The 17267-nt window shown below is 30.3% G+C and overlaps 1 protein-coding gene across 4 annotated transcripts in view; it reads right to left on the bottom strand.

Moving 5' to 3' along the window:
- The window catches only part of LOC134692094 (multiple epidermal growth factor-like domains protein 6), a 108525-nt gene that overhangs the window by 17926 nt on the left and 73332 nt on the right, over window positions 1-17267 (bottom strand). For 3 of the 4 annotated variants that reach the window (XM_063552480.1, XM_063552479.1, XM_063552481.1), the window contains exons 7-18: window positions 11473-11571; window positions 10456-10521; window positions 8215-8340; window positions 7197-7319; window positions 6502-6624; window positions 5041-5178; window positions 4684-4806; window positions 4082-4204; window positions 3545-3694; window positions 2383-2525; window positions 1432-1764; window positions 709-895 (exon numbers count right to left, since the gene is read on the bottom strand). In XM_063552480.1, the coding sequence (XP_063408550.1) occupies window positions 709-895; window positions 1432-1764; window positions 2383-2525; window positions 3545-3694; window positions 4082-4204; window positions 4684-4806; window positions 5041-5178; window positions 6502-6624; window positions 7197-7319; window positions 8215-8340; window positions 10456-10521; window positions 11473-11571 (1734 nt within the window). The remainder of the gene's footprint in view (window positions 1-708; window positions 896-1431; window positions 1765-2382; window positions 2526-3544; window positions 3695-4081; window positions 4205-4683; window positions 4807-5040; window positions 5179-6501; window positions 6625-7196; window positions 7320-8214; window positions 8341-10455; window positions 10522-11472; window positions 11572-17267) is intronic. The other variant, XM_063552482.1, reaches the window with a different exon arrangement.

Below are 17267 nucleotides of genomic sequence, written 5' to 3'. Positions count from 1 at the left end.
GTTATATGTTATAGAGTAGAACAAACTTAACTTGTAATGTTAAATGTACAAAAGATGTTTTATTAAAAGATGTAAATATGTATAGTATTTGTTAAATTTATCATATGTTTGTACCATTTACAGGACACATATAATAACATCTTCTGCAATTACAAAGGTTGACGGTCCTGATATCAGGGAAATAATACATCCATAATTCTGCAATTTTTACATTCAGTCCATTATTTACGAATTTTAACATTATAGAAAATCATTTTAATAGTTTTAAATATATTACAAGAAAAATCTTGATTTCAAAAATTTGAGTTAGAAAACTGCATAAATTTGCTTTAAAATAGGTTTACATATAATCTTACAAGCCATTTGATTCAAACCATCTTGTATAGGAGTATCTATTTATGTACCAGTAAAAAGAAAGCGTGCAACACTATGACATACTGGCAATTCAAAATTGAAATCAGAACGGTCCGTGTCTTATTAGTAAATGAGATTTAAGCCGAAGCTTTGGGAATCGCCAAATTAATTCAATCTTCCTGACAGTTGTGACATGTGCAAATTGTCTTCTTCAATAAATTGTGACAACGCATTTCTTGTTTTCAAAACAAAACATAAGTTAATATAAATCTCAAAATTGTGAAGCCCCATTCAATTCAAAATTAAAACTTCAAACAGCCATGTTATTGAATACAAGGTTGTCAATTTTCTTACTTTGATCACATCTTGCTCCAATCCAACCAGCTGGGCAGTTATAAAGGCATGTTCCGGTCACATGGTCACATTTAAAGGATGTGGGACAATTACACTGCTGTTGACACTGCCTTCCATAGAAACCATCTTCACATTTTTGGTCGCAATTCTTACCATGCAATCCAGGTTTACATATACATTTTCCAATCTAGTAAAGCAAGAATACATGTTAATTTTACATAAAAGCAAAGAACATAATGCATCCTCGACACGTGGTTCTCGAGAAATACAAGAAACCGAGATGGATGTGTTAGCACGTCATAAATGTAAAAAAATGTTTGATATAGCGCTATCTTTTCTAAAATTTGTATATTCGTACTAATTCTCGTTCATCCCGTCAAATCCTTCAAAAGGATGTGAAACATTCTGTCTGTAATTCTTCATTTACCGTATCCTTAAAAAATGCAGCTGAAAGTTTTAATTAAAAACATATTACTTGTTATAAATTCAAACAAACTGTATTGGCTCAGAGAGAATATGCTATTAAAAATACTTGTCTAGTGTTACTAGTCGTATGCATATGTCTATGTTCTGTTGTATGGTTAATTGCATTCTAATTATCGTATCCCTTACATCTACCTTCAAATCAAGTAAATAATTCAGTAATATCTCTGAATTAAAACTAGAATTTTTTATTATTTTCAAAGCTCATTGTTTATAAAATTAAACAAAATAATGTCTCACCTTATTATCACATGTCTCTGTATTTTCATGATGACATGTACACTGTTCCAAACAATTTGCTCCAAAAGTCCATTCTGGACATGGATGGTTACACGATGGTCCGAAAAATCCAACACCACATTCACAAAAACCAAAAATTCGATTACAAAACCCGTTAGGACAATGTGTCGGACATTTTTGGTCACAGTTTTGTTTGTAGTACCCAGGTGGGCAACCATCCTCACAGTTGTCTCCCTTGACCCCTGGTGGACAAATACAAACACCAGAAACAGCATCACATGACCCGCCGTTCTGACAGGTACATAAAGCATTACAACCATCTCCAAAATGTCCCTAAAATTATAAAGACGTTCGTATGATAGCATTAATACTAGAGTGAACTTGTTGGTATGGTGCATTATCATTCCAATGAAGTTGAAATCATTCGTTAATGGCCTTGTGTACTGTTTATGATCGTGATATAAAGCTTACAAAAATTTTCTAAAGTGTTCATCTTTTACGGCTTATACGGAGTTATTACTTAACAAAATTCCTACGCCCTAAAATCGGTATCGGGTGCAATAAAACCATAACAGCAGAAACGTCTTTGCAAACGCACCTGTTTAAATACTTAAATTTTACATACGAAGTATGTAATCCCTCGTAGAACATATATTGCACTCGTAAGCTCGTGCAATATAAAATTCTACTCGGGACATATATATATATTGATGGAAAAAAAAACGAACTCCTAGGGATTCTAAAACCAAAATCAAAAGCTAAAACACATCTTACGAATGGAAAACAACTGTCATATTCTTGACTTGTTACAAAACTTTTTTTAATCTATGCCATTTCCATGGAGGGTGATACAGCAAATGACGTTTAAATTGCATCTTCGTGGTAAGATATAAGATTGCATCTTCGTGGTAAGATATAAGCATCTGAAAACTACTTTTGCATTTAATTTACCTTTGGACATGTATCGTTGCAGATCGGACCTATCCAGCCAGTTGTACAAATGCATCCATCTTTCTCTGCAGTGCATCTTGCATCATTCTGACAATTGTAACAGTCATACTCGCATTCGTCACCAAATGTTCCTAGTCGGCATTCTGTACATGAAAAACAAAATAGTTAACACTCATGAAGAAAATAAGTATTATTAATTTTGTTATTTTTTTCATGAGAGACTAATATTTGTGGGTAAAAGAAGCCCCGCATTCAAGTACTTTCAAAATACAATTTTAACCGGTATGATAAAAATTAAAAAAACGTTTTCCTAATTCAAAGCGATTAAAACGCGCATTTGGGTGTGCTCGAGGTGCATTTGGTTCTCAAATTACGAAAATTAGAACTAAATTAGATAAATACATGCACTGTATGTTCAGCACAAAATATAAGATCAACAAACAGTAACAGTGAAATAACTATGGGACGAAAGGGACATTATTTTTAAGTTTTAGCTAAAATAATTTGAAGGTTACATACATAGTTTATTCTTCAACTTCAACAATGTAAAATATCTTTAAAACATCTTTCGTAGGAAAATTGGTTCTAAATTAACTGTTAAAAGGGGATACATAATAAGGAAAGATAAAATGTCAGTTCTTTGCTTTATAATGTTGCAATGATCACAATGTAAAGCAACAGTGGAATTTCGACAAGCAAAGAACTAAACATAAAACAAACTAAATAATCGTGTATGTGCGGTACCAGTTACTCCCCAACCCAAAACTATTGTTTTGGTATTTCAAAGTCTCAAGGTTTTTCCTGGTATTTTGTTTCTCTTACCAGGTCCACCAACATGCATATTAGATACACACTTAGTTCTTGATGATGTTTAAAATAAAAATTCCTACTGACCCTTTTTTTATGACGTAGCTGAAAACACACATACTTTGATTTGGTTCAACAAAAAGAGTCATATAAATTCAGAAATTTATTTATGTAAATTTATAAAACATTATCTGAATATACAAAATATATTTTCTTTGTAAAATATTGTTAGAAATTCTTACCAACATGTGTTCCGTTAAAGGCTGCATGTATAAATATAAAATGTATTAAGATTAATATTTTGAATCAAATTTGAAAAAAAATTCTGGATTATTGTGATTCAAAATCAACCTACCAAATGTAATTTTACTCTGAATAACTGCATCTCTTAAATGTTCTGATTCCGTGATTGGAATTACAGCTTTAGGTGTGGTGTCAAATCTAATATCTGGAAGGTCACCACGACCAGGTCCCAAAGTGGGAGCTGGAGTCACTGGGGTTAAAACTAAATCAAAATAACATAATTTAAATAATAGGGTAAGAACAAATTGTATTTATTGAAAAGGATACTGTGAACCAAGAAGCAACGTTCATTACTTAGTAATGCTGCTTTTTCTAAAGATACTTTATTGTTTGTACTACCTATAATTAATTACACAGTTGAAGTTTATAAAACAAATTTGAATGTAACAATACATTGTTGTTATTCAATATTTTCGCTTATTCTACTTTATTCAGAGCATGGTCCAATTTTATCCTTAAAGTTTGTAGATGACCATAAACGATCATGTTCTTATCCATTATTTTTCTACCTAAATATGAATTCAATTGCAACTATTTTGTGTTTACTTTAAAAGACACTATTTAATTAATGAAATAAAACAATACATACGGAGACATCTACGTCTATCTTGAGCCAATCGAAATCCTTCTTTACATGCACAACTATAGGAACCTTCTGAGTTCACGCATATTTGTTCACATGCGCCATTGTCATTCAAACATTCATCAACATCTGTAAATGTAATTTTTCACTTCGAGAGTTAGTATTTTAAAGTAACCAATACACAATTATTGACATATAATGAACGCACAAGACATATATGTAGCTATGTTAAGATAATCTTGAAAGTACTATTCAGTTATTTAACAAATTAACATTTTATCTTATCTATTGTCCATGTCTGTGCAATCAACAATCGGATTGAGGTTAACAAAATTTAAAACCAAAAAAAGTTTTAAGAGATTATTAACTAGGTGAAATTGAAAAAAGTTGGAAAAAGGAAATAGTTAGGCTAAGTTTTCTCGGAGTTAACTGGTGTATTAGTTGGACAAATCCAAATCTAGATAACACACACAATTTACGTTGTATTTTTTGTTCAAATCTCAGTATAATATGTTAAGTCCTATAATATTCGACCGTATGTGAAGTTAATAAGTTATCTAGGTAGTAAAACAACCCATACCAAGCATTGTAGCCCTTTAATATCTTACCATCGCATACACATCCATCATGGTTTAGTACAAATCCAGTTCGACATCCACACGAGTATCCACCAGGTTTATTATTACATAATTGTGTACAACAGTCCTCCCCTAATCCACACTCATCTCTGTCTACAAAGGAATGGTTGAAGGATGAATCATTAGTGTTAAGTAAATATGATCATTATTGAGAGTTTGTGTATAGTATTTAACATACATTTAAATATTGAAACATTTGATAGACATTAATAATTGAAAATTATTTCAAATTAAAGCAAATAGCTTAAAGTTACTTTTAATTTCAGTTTTTCAAGAGAAGACTATTTTTTCAATCGATATAAAACCTGTGAGGGGTTAAATGTGTACCTGCACACGACTTTTCATCAGCTTGTAAGAAGTATCCTTTCCTGCAGGAACATACGGGACCTTTATCACCATGACGACATTTATGAGCACAACCTCCATTTTGTATAGCACAACTGTCTACCAATTCTAATTCTATTCCTACAAAAACAAATATCCGTGTTTTACTTACTAACAAAGCCATATAGTTAGTGGGTTTTTTTTTTAACAAAACCATAGCAGTATTTTATTTACTAACAAAACCAATGCGTGATTTACTAACAAACCCAGATCAGTGTTTTATTTAATAACTACAGAAATGTGAAATATTGAACGACAATAGTTTGAATTGGGTTTTTTTTAATTATTTTTGGGGTATTATGTTCAACTGACGAAAATAATGAAAGTCTTTAATAATCAAATTCAAAAACGATTTGATAACTTAGATGTTTCTCCATTTATTAAACAAATACTGGGGAAATCTTATTTTTCTATTGTGTACAAAAGACGTATTTAATTGGACAAGTACAATATGTCCACTAGCACATATAAACAAACAACAATAAATATTCCAATTACCTTTCATAAACTCTAAATCACTGGCCTTCCTTACCTCTTAAAGTAAGCATGTTAGAATAAATGACATACGTTTATTTCGACAAAACATTTCCTTTGATATATTGATTTGTTATTATTGTTACTTTATGAAATTAACTTATGAGATTACATTTTGTAAGCTTCAACTTTGTTGTTTATGTTTGTTTTTCTTGGAGAAAAAAATACATTACTTTTTAAGAGTAAATTATGAGCATAAACTAAACTTTAATATGCCTTCCTTTAAATTGTAGATTTTAACTGATGAGACAGAATTACTGCAAGAGTATGCCTTTAAAATTTCTCTTATGTTTATCAATTGTATTGTGATTAAAAGAAAGGTGTGCTTTACCTACCATAATAGCATCTAGCATCTTCATGCAGCATTAAAATAATAAATATCAATATCATTTCATCGAGAATTTCTTTTTTTTATCAAAACATAAATTTATTCAGTGCAACCGATTGTTTTTATGTTCAAAAGGACTTCTGAGAAAGTTCTGATGTTGTAGTTCCTTTTCCATTTACATATTAAATATTTAAATTCAACCACATGAAAGTAACATATGGTTTTGAATTGCATCATTATTTTATTTCATCTGACTATAGAAGTTGAGAAGAATTGAAGAATGATACCTCTGCCAGACATACATATTATCATATAGTTTTGCTCCTCAATGGACTTGAATGGAAGAAACATGTGCACAAATAAAAGTAGTAGTCTACAGTCTTATGATATCATATCATATAGTGTTCATCTACGAACAGTTAACTAGGGAGCACTAAATCAAATAAATCATTTATTTACACAACATTTTTTAACAGCCTATGTGATACTAGCTTTTCTAACTGATCAACACAGAAAATAACTGTAATAAAAACAGCACTTACTGTAACAAGCTCTACCGTCTACACCTAACTGGTACCCTGGTGTACAGGTACACTTAAAAGAACCGGCAGTATTGATACAGGACTGTGTACAACCTCCATTTTCATTAGTGCATTCATCGATGTCTAAAAATAAATAAAATGAATAGAAATAACAATGTATAACAAGACAAAACATCGGATTAAAGTCTCAAACTTCGGCATTGATTTTGACTTATTTTCGAGCGCCACAGAAATTTTATGAAGACGAAATGCGTGTTTGGATTACAAATCAAGGAGTCTGGTATTTTGTTCTTTTTTTAATTCTTCGATTTCATGAATTAATCAAAAATTTTAAAAAGTCAAATTTTGATCGTACCTTAAACTAAGTCTATATATAGATAAAAGAAAATGTGGTATGAATGCCAATGAGACAACTCTCTATCCAAGGAACAATTTGTAAAAGAAAAACATTTGTGTCAAAAGTATGGACTTCACACCGAGCAGCAAGCTAGTTTAATTTTAAACAATCAAAACATGTACAGTACCGTCATAGTATCTGTAGAAAGTAACAAAAAATTATGAAATGTTTGATTGCCTTTGGATTCCTTGGTGTTGCAGACGTCTTAAATGTTAAACATAATGTCCCCTTAAAATATTTCCATGAAATAAAAGGACTATTGCACGAATATCAACTAATATAAGTCCTCGCAAATTACCTAGACACTTTCTGCTATCTCTAGAAATCGTATATCCATCCCGACAGTGACAAGAGGCTCTACCGTTGTCATTTTTACATATATGGTCACATCCACCATTTGATGCACGACAAGGATTAGACACTGAAACAAAAGATAAATAGAAATTGAAATTGAAAAAAATATGTAAATAATGTCATGCAAATGACTCGTCAATCAATTCAAACATTTATATCGCAGATCAAATTTATTCGTTCATTGTGTAATCATACGTTTTTTGATTGAATTAAGTCTGCCAATTGATATTTTATCGTATGTTTTTCTATGTTGTGATGTTATGCTATTGTTTCAGAAAAAGGGAGAAGGTTTGGACCCATTAAAACGTTTAATCCCGCTGCAAATGTTTGCACCTGTCCTAAGTCAGGAATCTGATGTACAGTAGTTGTCGTTTGTTTATGTAATATATACGTGTTTCTCGTTTCTCGTTTTGTTTATATAGATTAGACCGTTGGTTTTCCCGTTTGAATGGTTTTACACTAGTAATTTTGGGGCCCTTTATAGCTTGTTGTTCGGTGTGAGCCAAGGCTCCGTGTTGAAGGCCGTACTTTAACCTATAATGGTTTAATTTTTAAATTGTTATTTGGATGGAGAGTTGTCTCATTGGCACTCACACCACATCTTCCTATATCTATTTTAAATACATACCTTACATTTATAAGTTATGTGTAATAGAGAAAGATTCCTATATATATAATCTAGATTAAACCGTAGGAAAAAATCAAATTGATATATTATATTCCATTTGCTCACAGTCTTAGAATGAATTTTTCACGCAAACAAAATAATTCTTTATGGTCTTAAAAGGAAACAATTCTTTAAGATAATTTTATTAAAATGAGAATTAGTAAAAATATTTTTATGTTCTTTTTTCAGTTTTAACACAATTTTGATTTAACATTATTTTGGATTTGTTTTGATAGTAAGTCCGCCGCGGAAATTCTTGACTTCATTCCTTCCCATTATTTTGTATTTACTATACCTCTACATGATTTCCCGTCAGACTGTAGTTGGTAACCTTCTCGACACCGACAATAGAAATGACCGTTATAACTGTCGACACAGATATGATCACATCCTCCTTGGTTTCTGGTACATCCAGAAACAGCTGAAAAATGTTAAAACATAGTATGTTACTTTATCATTTCACTGCAAAATATCTTTGTATTAACAAATATGTCTGAAGCTTTTCCTGATTTGAAAGGTCTTTGTCAGACTGATAGAACTCTGAAAATATTTACAAACCATAATGAAAACAATTAGCTTAATAAGCAATTACAAAGGTTTGTCCCAAAAATGTAAAGCATTAATAAGTTGTATATAAAAAAAAACAACATGTTTTGTACTTAAGTGGGTTTAGTCAAGCTTGAATAAAGAACGTTTGAGGATGATAAATAAAATAATGAAAATGTCCCCTGCTACATCTTTTTATTGTAATAAATTTAATTTCATTACTATAATGTCTTTTATTCATTGACCGTTAGCAAGGAAAACAATTAATACTTTGTACTAAACAAACATATACGTGTTTTTTTTTAAATAAAAGATACATCATTATCTATTTTTCAATTTCAATCTTTTAACAAAAAGCACTAGAAAATTAACATTGCAAATATTTTCTGTTCTAAATGAAATGCACAGAAACAAATATTTTCTGTTCTATGAAATGAATAGAAACATTTTTTTTTTCATCACGTTAAGACATTTTTACAAACAGCAGCAGCTGAAAAGAAACAGATTATATATTAAACCAACAATTACCAATGAACAGTTCTTATTTTCATTCCATATTATCAATTGTATGATCAATGCAAATTTAACTCTAAGAGTCTCTGTTGAGTGACGTCTTGAAGAATTGGAAAGTTACTAACGATTGACGTTCCCATCAGTTATAAATTTACAAACCAATGTAATAACGACTTCTAAATCTGTCAACTATGGAAAACATACGCAATAATAAGACAGTGATTAACCGTGATAAACAAGGGATTATTGTCCATAGAAATGATACTTCTTTATAAATCTTTCAGTTATCAAAGCAGTGAAATACAAAATGAAAGCGAGGAGATCAAATCCTCTTTTATATACAAGCACTTTTCCAGATTATTCCTTATATTTCCAAGTAAGTAAATCAGAAATAAATTACATTTGTTGATATTTCAATAAAACTTGATGAAATGCTGTACACCAAGTTTACTTGTTAAACAGCAATATGTGCAATAAAGAATCAATTAGAGTGTTAAAAAAAAGAGATATTTCAATAAAACAAAATCGAATCTAATAACATTACAGACATGCACTGTTAACTCTATGCAATATTTCTATAGTTTCATGAAAGGAAACAAGGAGATATCAATGTCTGCATATCCGTAAAAACAATGCATTCACTCATTCATCCAAACAGATTATTGAATATCACATGGCGACATCAAAAGAAAACTCTGCTGAATAGGATAATAATGTAAGAGCAGGGTTCTCATGTCACTGTTACCACATTTTTAATGGAAGTGGTTTTAAACTAATGAGATAATGAAATATAAAAATTGAAAGACATTAAAAGGTTAAAGTGTTCATTGGAACGATACTCATGATTGTACAACCCTATACTAAATCTGAAACGTATATGTATATTTGTATCCAAAATAACAATCAATGTAAAACCGTGATGTAGATATCATGATTTCTGATATACATGAGTCCTCACATCAACGTAGTAATTAATGCAACAGCCTTTTTTACAATGAAGGGAAATAATAGACACGAGTCAATACAGCAAACACTGGATCTCAGCACTGGATAGTATCAGTCACATATCAAAACCATCCAAAATTGAGACTTTGGATTAGTATAAGTATACACATGCTAGATAGTTAATAACTAACATTAACATGAAATGTGATCCATTTGTTTCATATGAGGAGGATCAAATTCCTCCACGATGAGTCATAGATCTTGCAAGGTATGGATAGAGTACAAGCGTTTGACATGCAAACGGATGAAATATTCACGTTGAGTCAGAGATTTACGTACAAATCGCATGGCACCGATATAGGTCAAAAGTTTGACATATAATTGGAGTCAAGCATTCAGGGAAGAAAATGCATCAGTACATTTAGTCTTCCATGTTAATAATTTGAAATATTTAGTTAAGACAGCGCATGCTTTAAAAATTCATATAGGCATGGTAAAACATCCTATGTAGGCATATGCTTCATATATTTACCCTTCACGCGCAGGTCCACAATTTTAATATATGATCTATCTTTATAACGTGGTTTATATCCATAAGCTAAAAAGAATCAAATATTATGAAATGTTTACAGTATAAAAGACCGATTGTTATATCGTGCTTTATACTAATAAGCTGAAAGAATAAAGTATCAACAAAATTTGAACAATAAATAGGACTGATGTTTATATATTGTTTATATCCAAGTTAAGAATAGTAAAGATGTATAAGTATGTGAACCAATTATATACAAAAACAAAAGATGATATGAAAATAAAGATTTAAAAATATATGAACAGAAAAGTGCGTGAAATCAAGTTGAGTTATCCTTCTTTGAATTGATATAAGTTACATTTATATTGTATAAATGAAGATAGCTTTAATGATGAAATACAATAAAAGAAAAAGGCAAACACATACTGTGAAAACAACAGAACGTTTTGACAGTTAAACTGTATATATCTAACCAGACATGCGGAGGAAAATCAAATAAATACACATCATACTTGAAAGAAAAATACAAACGTCATCAAGAAAAATAAAACGTCGCAAAATTAAATACAGATTAAAGCAATACAAGAACCAAGATAGGAAAACAAATTAAACTTTAGATTAATGATAACAGTATAATGTAAAGAAGGAAACAGGACATAAGAGCAAGAAAATAATCAACAAAGAGGTCCGTTGAGGATGAAACGTGCAGAACAACATCGAAAACATGGTAAATCTAGACATGCAGAACAACAACGAAAACATGATAAATCTAGACGTGCAGAACAACATCGAAAACATGATACATCTAGACGTGCAGAACAACATCGAAAACATGGTAAATCTAGACGTGCAGAACAACATTGAAAACATGTAAAATCTAAAATCTGGGAAACAAAATGAAACAACACAGGATGCAGTTAGTACCATTATCAATATTTTCAGATGGAAACTGGTTAATGCGTTGCCTGTCATCAAGGTTACGTGCAGGTTGATGTATCTGGTTTTCATAGATATTACCTTGAGGATTTATTGCATTACCGGAAACAAATTGTGGTTCTTTCCTTTTGCTGGGTGCGTATTCTTCCACAGTATTGTTAATAATTGAAATTGAGTTGTCTGAAAAGTTTTATTCATAAAATAACTGTCAAAAAATGCAATAATAATGATATCGTATAAATATCTTGATAAATAAGCCACACAATTGCAGTGTTATCAGAAATGCCATATTGACCAATCAGACTAGATAAGAGAATCCTTTGAGGAATACCTTTATTTCATTGCTCCGTTCTCCAGGAGTGCATAAATATTGATCAAAATAAAAAGTATATACTAGAACTCTTTTAATATTAAAACACAATGCTACAAATAAGGAAGACTTTCTAGCTGTTTAAAGTATAAAACAGGAGTAATTAATCTTATAAAGGAAAAAATAATGGCGGATCAATTAAATTAAAAGTAAGTATAGTCAGAAACTTTGAAGTATGGTTAAAAAGAAATGTGCTCAACGTCACACACTAATATAGTTCTGCGGTTAATGACATCATTACACAAAGATGAAAGATAGAAATGCCAAACTATCAATTCCGGAAATCGTTATTATTGGAAGTTGAAGCATCATTCTCAACATAGAGCTTAACGATTCTTTTCAAATAGAAACTTGAAACATAAATAAAACAAATAATCGAAGTAGTGTTACTCTTAAACAAAATTTACAGGCTCGTTAAAATTAATCACTGTGATAATGAGATACTTTGTAAATTATTTCAACCTCCAACAACAATAGAATTCACACCATTCAAATATTTACAAACAAACTTCAATAAAAATTTGCCATCATGGATACTTGAAACACCTGGGAACTCGATAATTCGATTTCATGGCTGAGAAATTAAATAGATCTTTGTACATAAGAGGAGATTTAACTGCTATAGCACGTATATAAGCGATCTATATACAGCTTCATTTCAGTTTGCAATTTCTAAGAATAGGCACAAAACAAATTAAGCTTGATCTTTATTGTATATAAACATCTTAAAATAGAACATATGGGTTATTGATCAGATGTCAAAAACTAAGGAAATCAAACCAATGACTTATAATGGAAACATGTCTATCTAGAGTTTCATTTCAATACTTAAGGAATACAAATAACGACCATTAAAGAGTTTAAAGAATTACAAATTGTATGCAAAAATTAAATAAATCAACACATCATTAGCGCTGCATGTTTCGGAAAAGTAATTTCACAAAGAGTAAATTGTTTTATTAAAATAAACTGTTACAAGATTTTGAAAATTTATTAAAATCAATTAAGTACTATATCTTTACTTATATAGATATAGGAAGATGTGGTGTGAGTGCCAATGAGACAACTCTCCATCCAAATAACAATTTAAAAAGTAAACCATTATAGGTTAAAGTACGGCCTTCAACACGGAGCCTTGGCTCACACCGAACAACAAGCTATAAAACTACTAGTTTATACCTTTTTCAAGTTCGAAAATTAAGAAATGGTATCAATGTATTTCGGCTTCGTGGAATTAATGAAAACAAACGTATGAGAAATATTAATATCATTTGATGCATTGAAGGATTCATTTAAGTACTAATAATTCAGAGGCGACGCTAATACATGAGTGATTAGACAAGAACATTTTGTACTATTTAAAACTGGTACTACTGTTGACACAATAAGCCACATTCATAGAATTAAAGGAGAAAAATTCTCGTATGTGTGTATACCATTTAGTACTGTTTGAATTTCTGTTTGTTGCCAAGAAGTCGCAAGCCTCTATAATATTATCAAAAGCTTACGAATTTTTAAAAAGACACAAAGACGCCAGCTGTAGCAACACAATGTATCATCGGTCATCACTTACATCTTTCGAATTATCTTTACACGTAGTCTTGCAGAACATGCTCTATTTCTGTCAACTTTTATCTCTATTGCAAAAAGACATTAGCAATTGCATATTGATAAACACATTTGTTTTAACGCAAACGATGTTTTCAAATAAAACTAAAAGTACAATAATTGCTAATTTGTTCATATACAATTAACGCTATGTTTGTTTTCGTTTTGTGAAAAACTCACTATTACAATCGATTCGTACCAATACTTTGTTTATACATAACATTGCAACCTTTCAAAAGAAATATTAGTGATTCATCGAAACATATACAGTTGTTTATTGTTTAAAATAACATCTGGCTGCGGGTACAATAAACAATAAATAAGGGAGATCTATAACTGCTCTCATAAACATTTTAACATAATAATAAAAATGAAATACATAGCATACTGAAATCCAACCGTTAATAATTGAACTGACTATTTCATAAATGGTCTCTTTTATATTGCCCCGGTTAACCTGTGGAGCTACTTGATATTTACAATTAAACAAGAAGATGAATTTGATATCTATCGGTCTGAGCAACCCAATAAATTATAGTTTGAATACTAATTGAGACAAGTCTTATTGACAAACAAGAGATACATTCTTTCAAATACAAGTGGTGATAAATCGGCTTAACAAAAAAGGATCAGAAAACAAACAATAAACCATTTGACTGATGTCTTCAAATCAAAACATTTAAACCAGAACCTGTACTTAAAATCGTCAGAATAAAATTTATAACTTGTTAGGACCATAAAATGACATTTAATCCATAATGGACACACAGTAAAAAATGACCCACGATGAAATTTTTATTATTCTGTTCGCTACCTGAGAACGGTTTAAATTTCCTATTCAGTGTCCAGATGACCACACATAAAGGTGCAATACATATAATTCAATAGGTTTGATGAAGTACCACACCTAGAACATTCTTAGCTGAGGACCATTGCGATCCTCTTTAATGCACAATTAGAAAAAAAAACAGGGATGAAGCTCTTATTTACAAAAGGGAGAAAGACGAAAAATACGATAATAAGAAAGGAAAAAGATTTTTTTTATAACCTGACAACTTTCGATATTCAAATTTTACTTATTTAAACAGCAGTGATTGTCTTAAATGGTTCGGCCTTGATTGATGATGTTATTGCAAATGACCAGTTTTATTTTTTCAAACTTGGTTTTACTTTTCGTTTGTTTATTATTCTTAGCACAGATCTTAGCAATTGAATCGACCAGGCCTGGGGTAATGGTAATTTGTAATTGTAATGCATTGTAATATTACTTTTTTTGGATGTAATGCAAAGTAATTTGTAATGCACATTTTCTGCATTACAATTACATTTAATGTAATGATTTCTTTAGTTAAAAATTGATGTAATGCCTCCATTACAGTACATTACTTTTCATTACAAATTGGTAAAATAGATAAAATTGAAGAATATTGCATAATAAAAATAAAATATTAACAAAAACAAAAGAAAGTATGGAATAAATTTTTGTCACAGTTAATTACTGTATTAAATAAATTACATCAATCTTTAAAACACACATTAAGGTAAGAAATATAAAATGGTAAAAAATATCAAGTCTTTGATCTTGGTTTCTGATATTTGTTTAATATGATATGGGAATATTTTGGTGCTAGGTGGTCTTTGAAAAATCTTATAAAAAAATTATCAAACAAAACTATATAGATCAATGAAAAATATTTGAAGATGAAAATTTCATGATTCTATACACACCTTCCATGTATTTCAATGAAATATTGAATATATCAAACAACATTTTTTGGGGTCCTGTCTGTGTTGTTATTTCACCTAATTAGTATCACATTGTTTTTATTGCAATCAAATCTTCTCAACTTATGTTTGTCCTCACAGAACCCTTAGGCATTTCACAAGATAATCCTTTAATGACACATTTATTATATCCCTTTGAAATCCTTAATGATGTCTTAATGATTAAGTGATCAATGTTAGAAACAAAATTATATGATAATTTATTTATTTTTGTACCGCCACCTAAGAAACTTAAAAGTGATTTTTTCAGTTTCATGCCTCCTACTACTCAATCAAAGGGTATAGACACAGGTAAGGTGCAGTACATGATGTTGACATCTACTTGCCTGAGCCATGTGAAGAAATTTCAATCAATGCACTGGAATAATGGAAGTCAAATTCAGTGTGCCTTTCTTTGGTTAATACAGCTATCAAGTATTTAGTCATTCCCCATACATAAGCTCCTGTAGAAAGGCTTTTAAGTATTGCCGGAAAGGTGTACAGAACTGATCGCTGTTCTCTTAATGGTATCACATTTAAACCACTTATGATGATTAAGTGCAATGGACATATTAATTAACCAGTATTTGAAGTCTATGTCCCTAACACTGTATACATATGTACATATACCTCTGTTTTTGAAATGCTTTTTTTTGTTTTTAAATCGAAAAAGTAATGTGTAATGTAATGCATTACACAGGCAAAGTAATTGTAATGTAATGCATTACATGTGAGAAAAAATGTAATTGTAATTGTATTTGTAATGGAAGAAACACAAAGTAATTGTAATGTAATGCATTACATTGTAATGTAATGGCCCCAGGCCTGGAATCGACACAGATGATGAATTGGAAGATAGCATATAATTATTGTACTACCCGCTTTACGTTATAAACACGGTTGGCGATTAATACAATGTATTTTATAAGATATTTCATTTTTTTTTTTATTTCTATCATGGTTTTGGGAATTTATGGAAGATTCACGTTTGATACTATTCATTTCTACAAAATTTATGGAAAATTAGTTTTTACATCAGGTAACCTCAAGCCAATTATCAACGCAATACAGTATGCACGATTTGTTCTGTAACCGAAAAGAATATTTATGAACCGCACATAATGTTAAGCATGCGTGACATGTTTAGCATGTTTCATTTCAAAAGTTGACCGACTACATTCGAAATAAATTCCAGTAAAATTAAATCCAGATGTTATGAAGCATGAATAAAAGAATTTGAAATGAAACAACTTTTTATATTCTATTTTGATATATTTATTAGTAGTTTTATGTTTCACGTGTATTCGATAAACATGCATAATTGCATAATCAAAGAGGTATTTTATCACCAAACCTGCATCGTTTGAAATCAAACTTATTATATAATTATTACTCATAGTAGCAATATCAATCAATCTGAAGCTGTTACAAGCTAATAAATTGTTTTATCGTATGATTTCCCCTGTGAGATGCTAAGTAGTTGAAGTGTGTATACTTAAAACACCTAAAATGTTTCATATAACATGTATAAATAGGCTAAACAAGTTCACCTTTTAATACGCGACGAATGGTAAAACTATCAAATTGTTACTACGCCCAGTTTGTGTGGGCACAGGATGCAAATTCCAGTCAAGAAATATACTTTTTTTTATAGTTGGTCTTTATGGTGAACTATTAATTGTAAGGGATAAACACCTCTTTCGGCAATATTGTGGGGGTCAGTTTTTGATAATAGAGGAAGTCGGAGTACTTGGAGAAAACTATTGCCCATCGTTAGAAAAATGTAAACCTTTTATCATGAGGACCTGTCAAATTTAGTGTGTTTTTTTTTAGCTATTTTGATTTTTTTGGTTGATTTTTTAATGTTTGTCTTGTCAAATTTATGACAAACGAGTATTTCGTTTTTAATTTATTTCTTAAACAGCTAAGTTTTGCTAGGAAAATGGCATAATTTCTTAAATCATTCTATTCGTTTTTTGATTAATGGAGTGATTAGTATCAATTTTCAAATATTAAATTAAAAGATTCACACAAAAAAAGACAGACTCAAGAAAAATATAGTATAAGTTTTTTTTAAAGAAAGTGAATATCTAACGAAACGTATAGCTTCACACAGAGCTGCGAACAATTTAGA

The sequence above is a fragment of the Mytilus trossulus genome, chromosome 12 (genome assembly GCF_036588685.1).
Source record: "Mytilus trossulus isolate FHL-02 chromosome 12, PNRI_Mtr1.1.1.hap1, whole genome shotgun sequence".
NCBI classification, from domain to species: domain Eukaryota; kingdom Metazoa; phylum Mollusca; class Bivalvia; order Mytilida; family Mytilidae; genus Mytilus; species Mytilus trossulus.
Note: the sequence above shows the minus strand (reverse complement) of the source record. Positions and strands in the feature narration are given on the sequence as shown.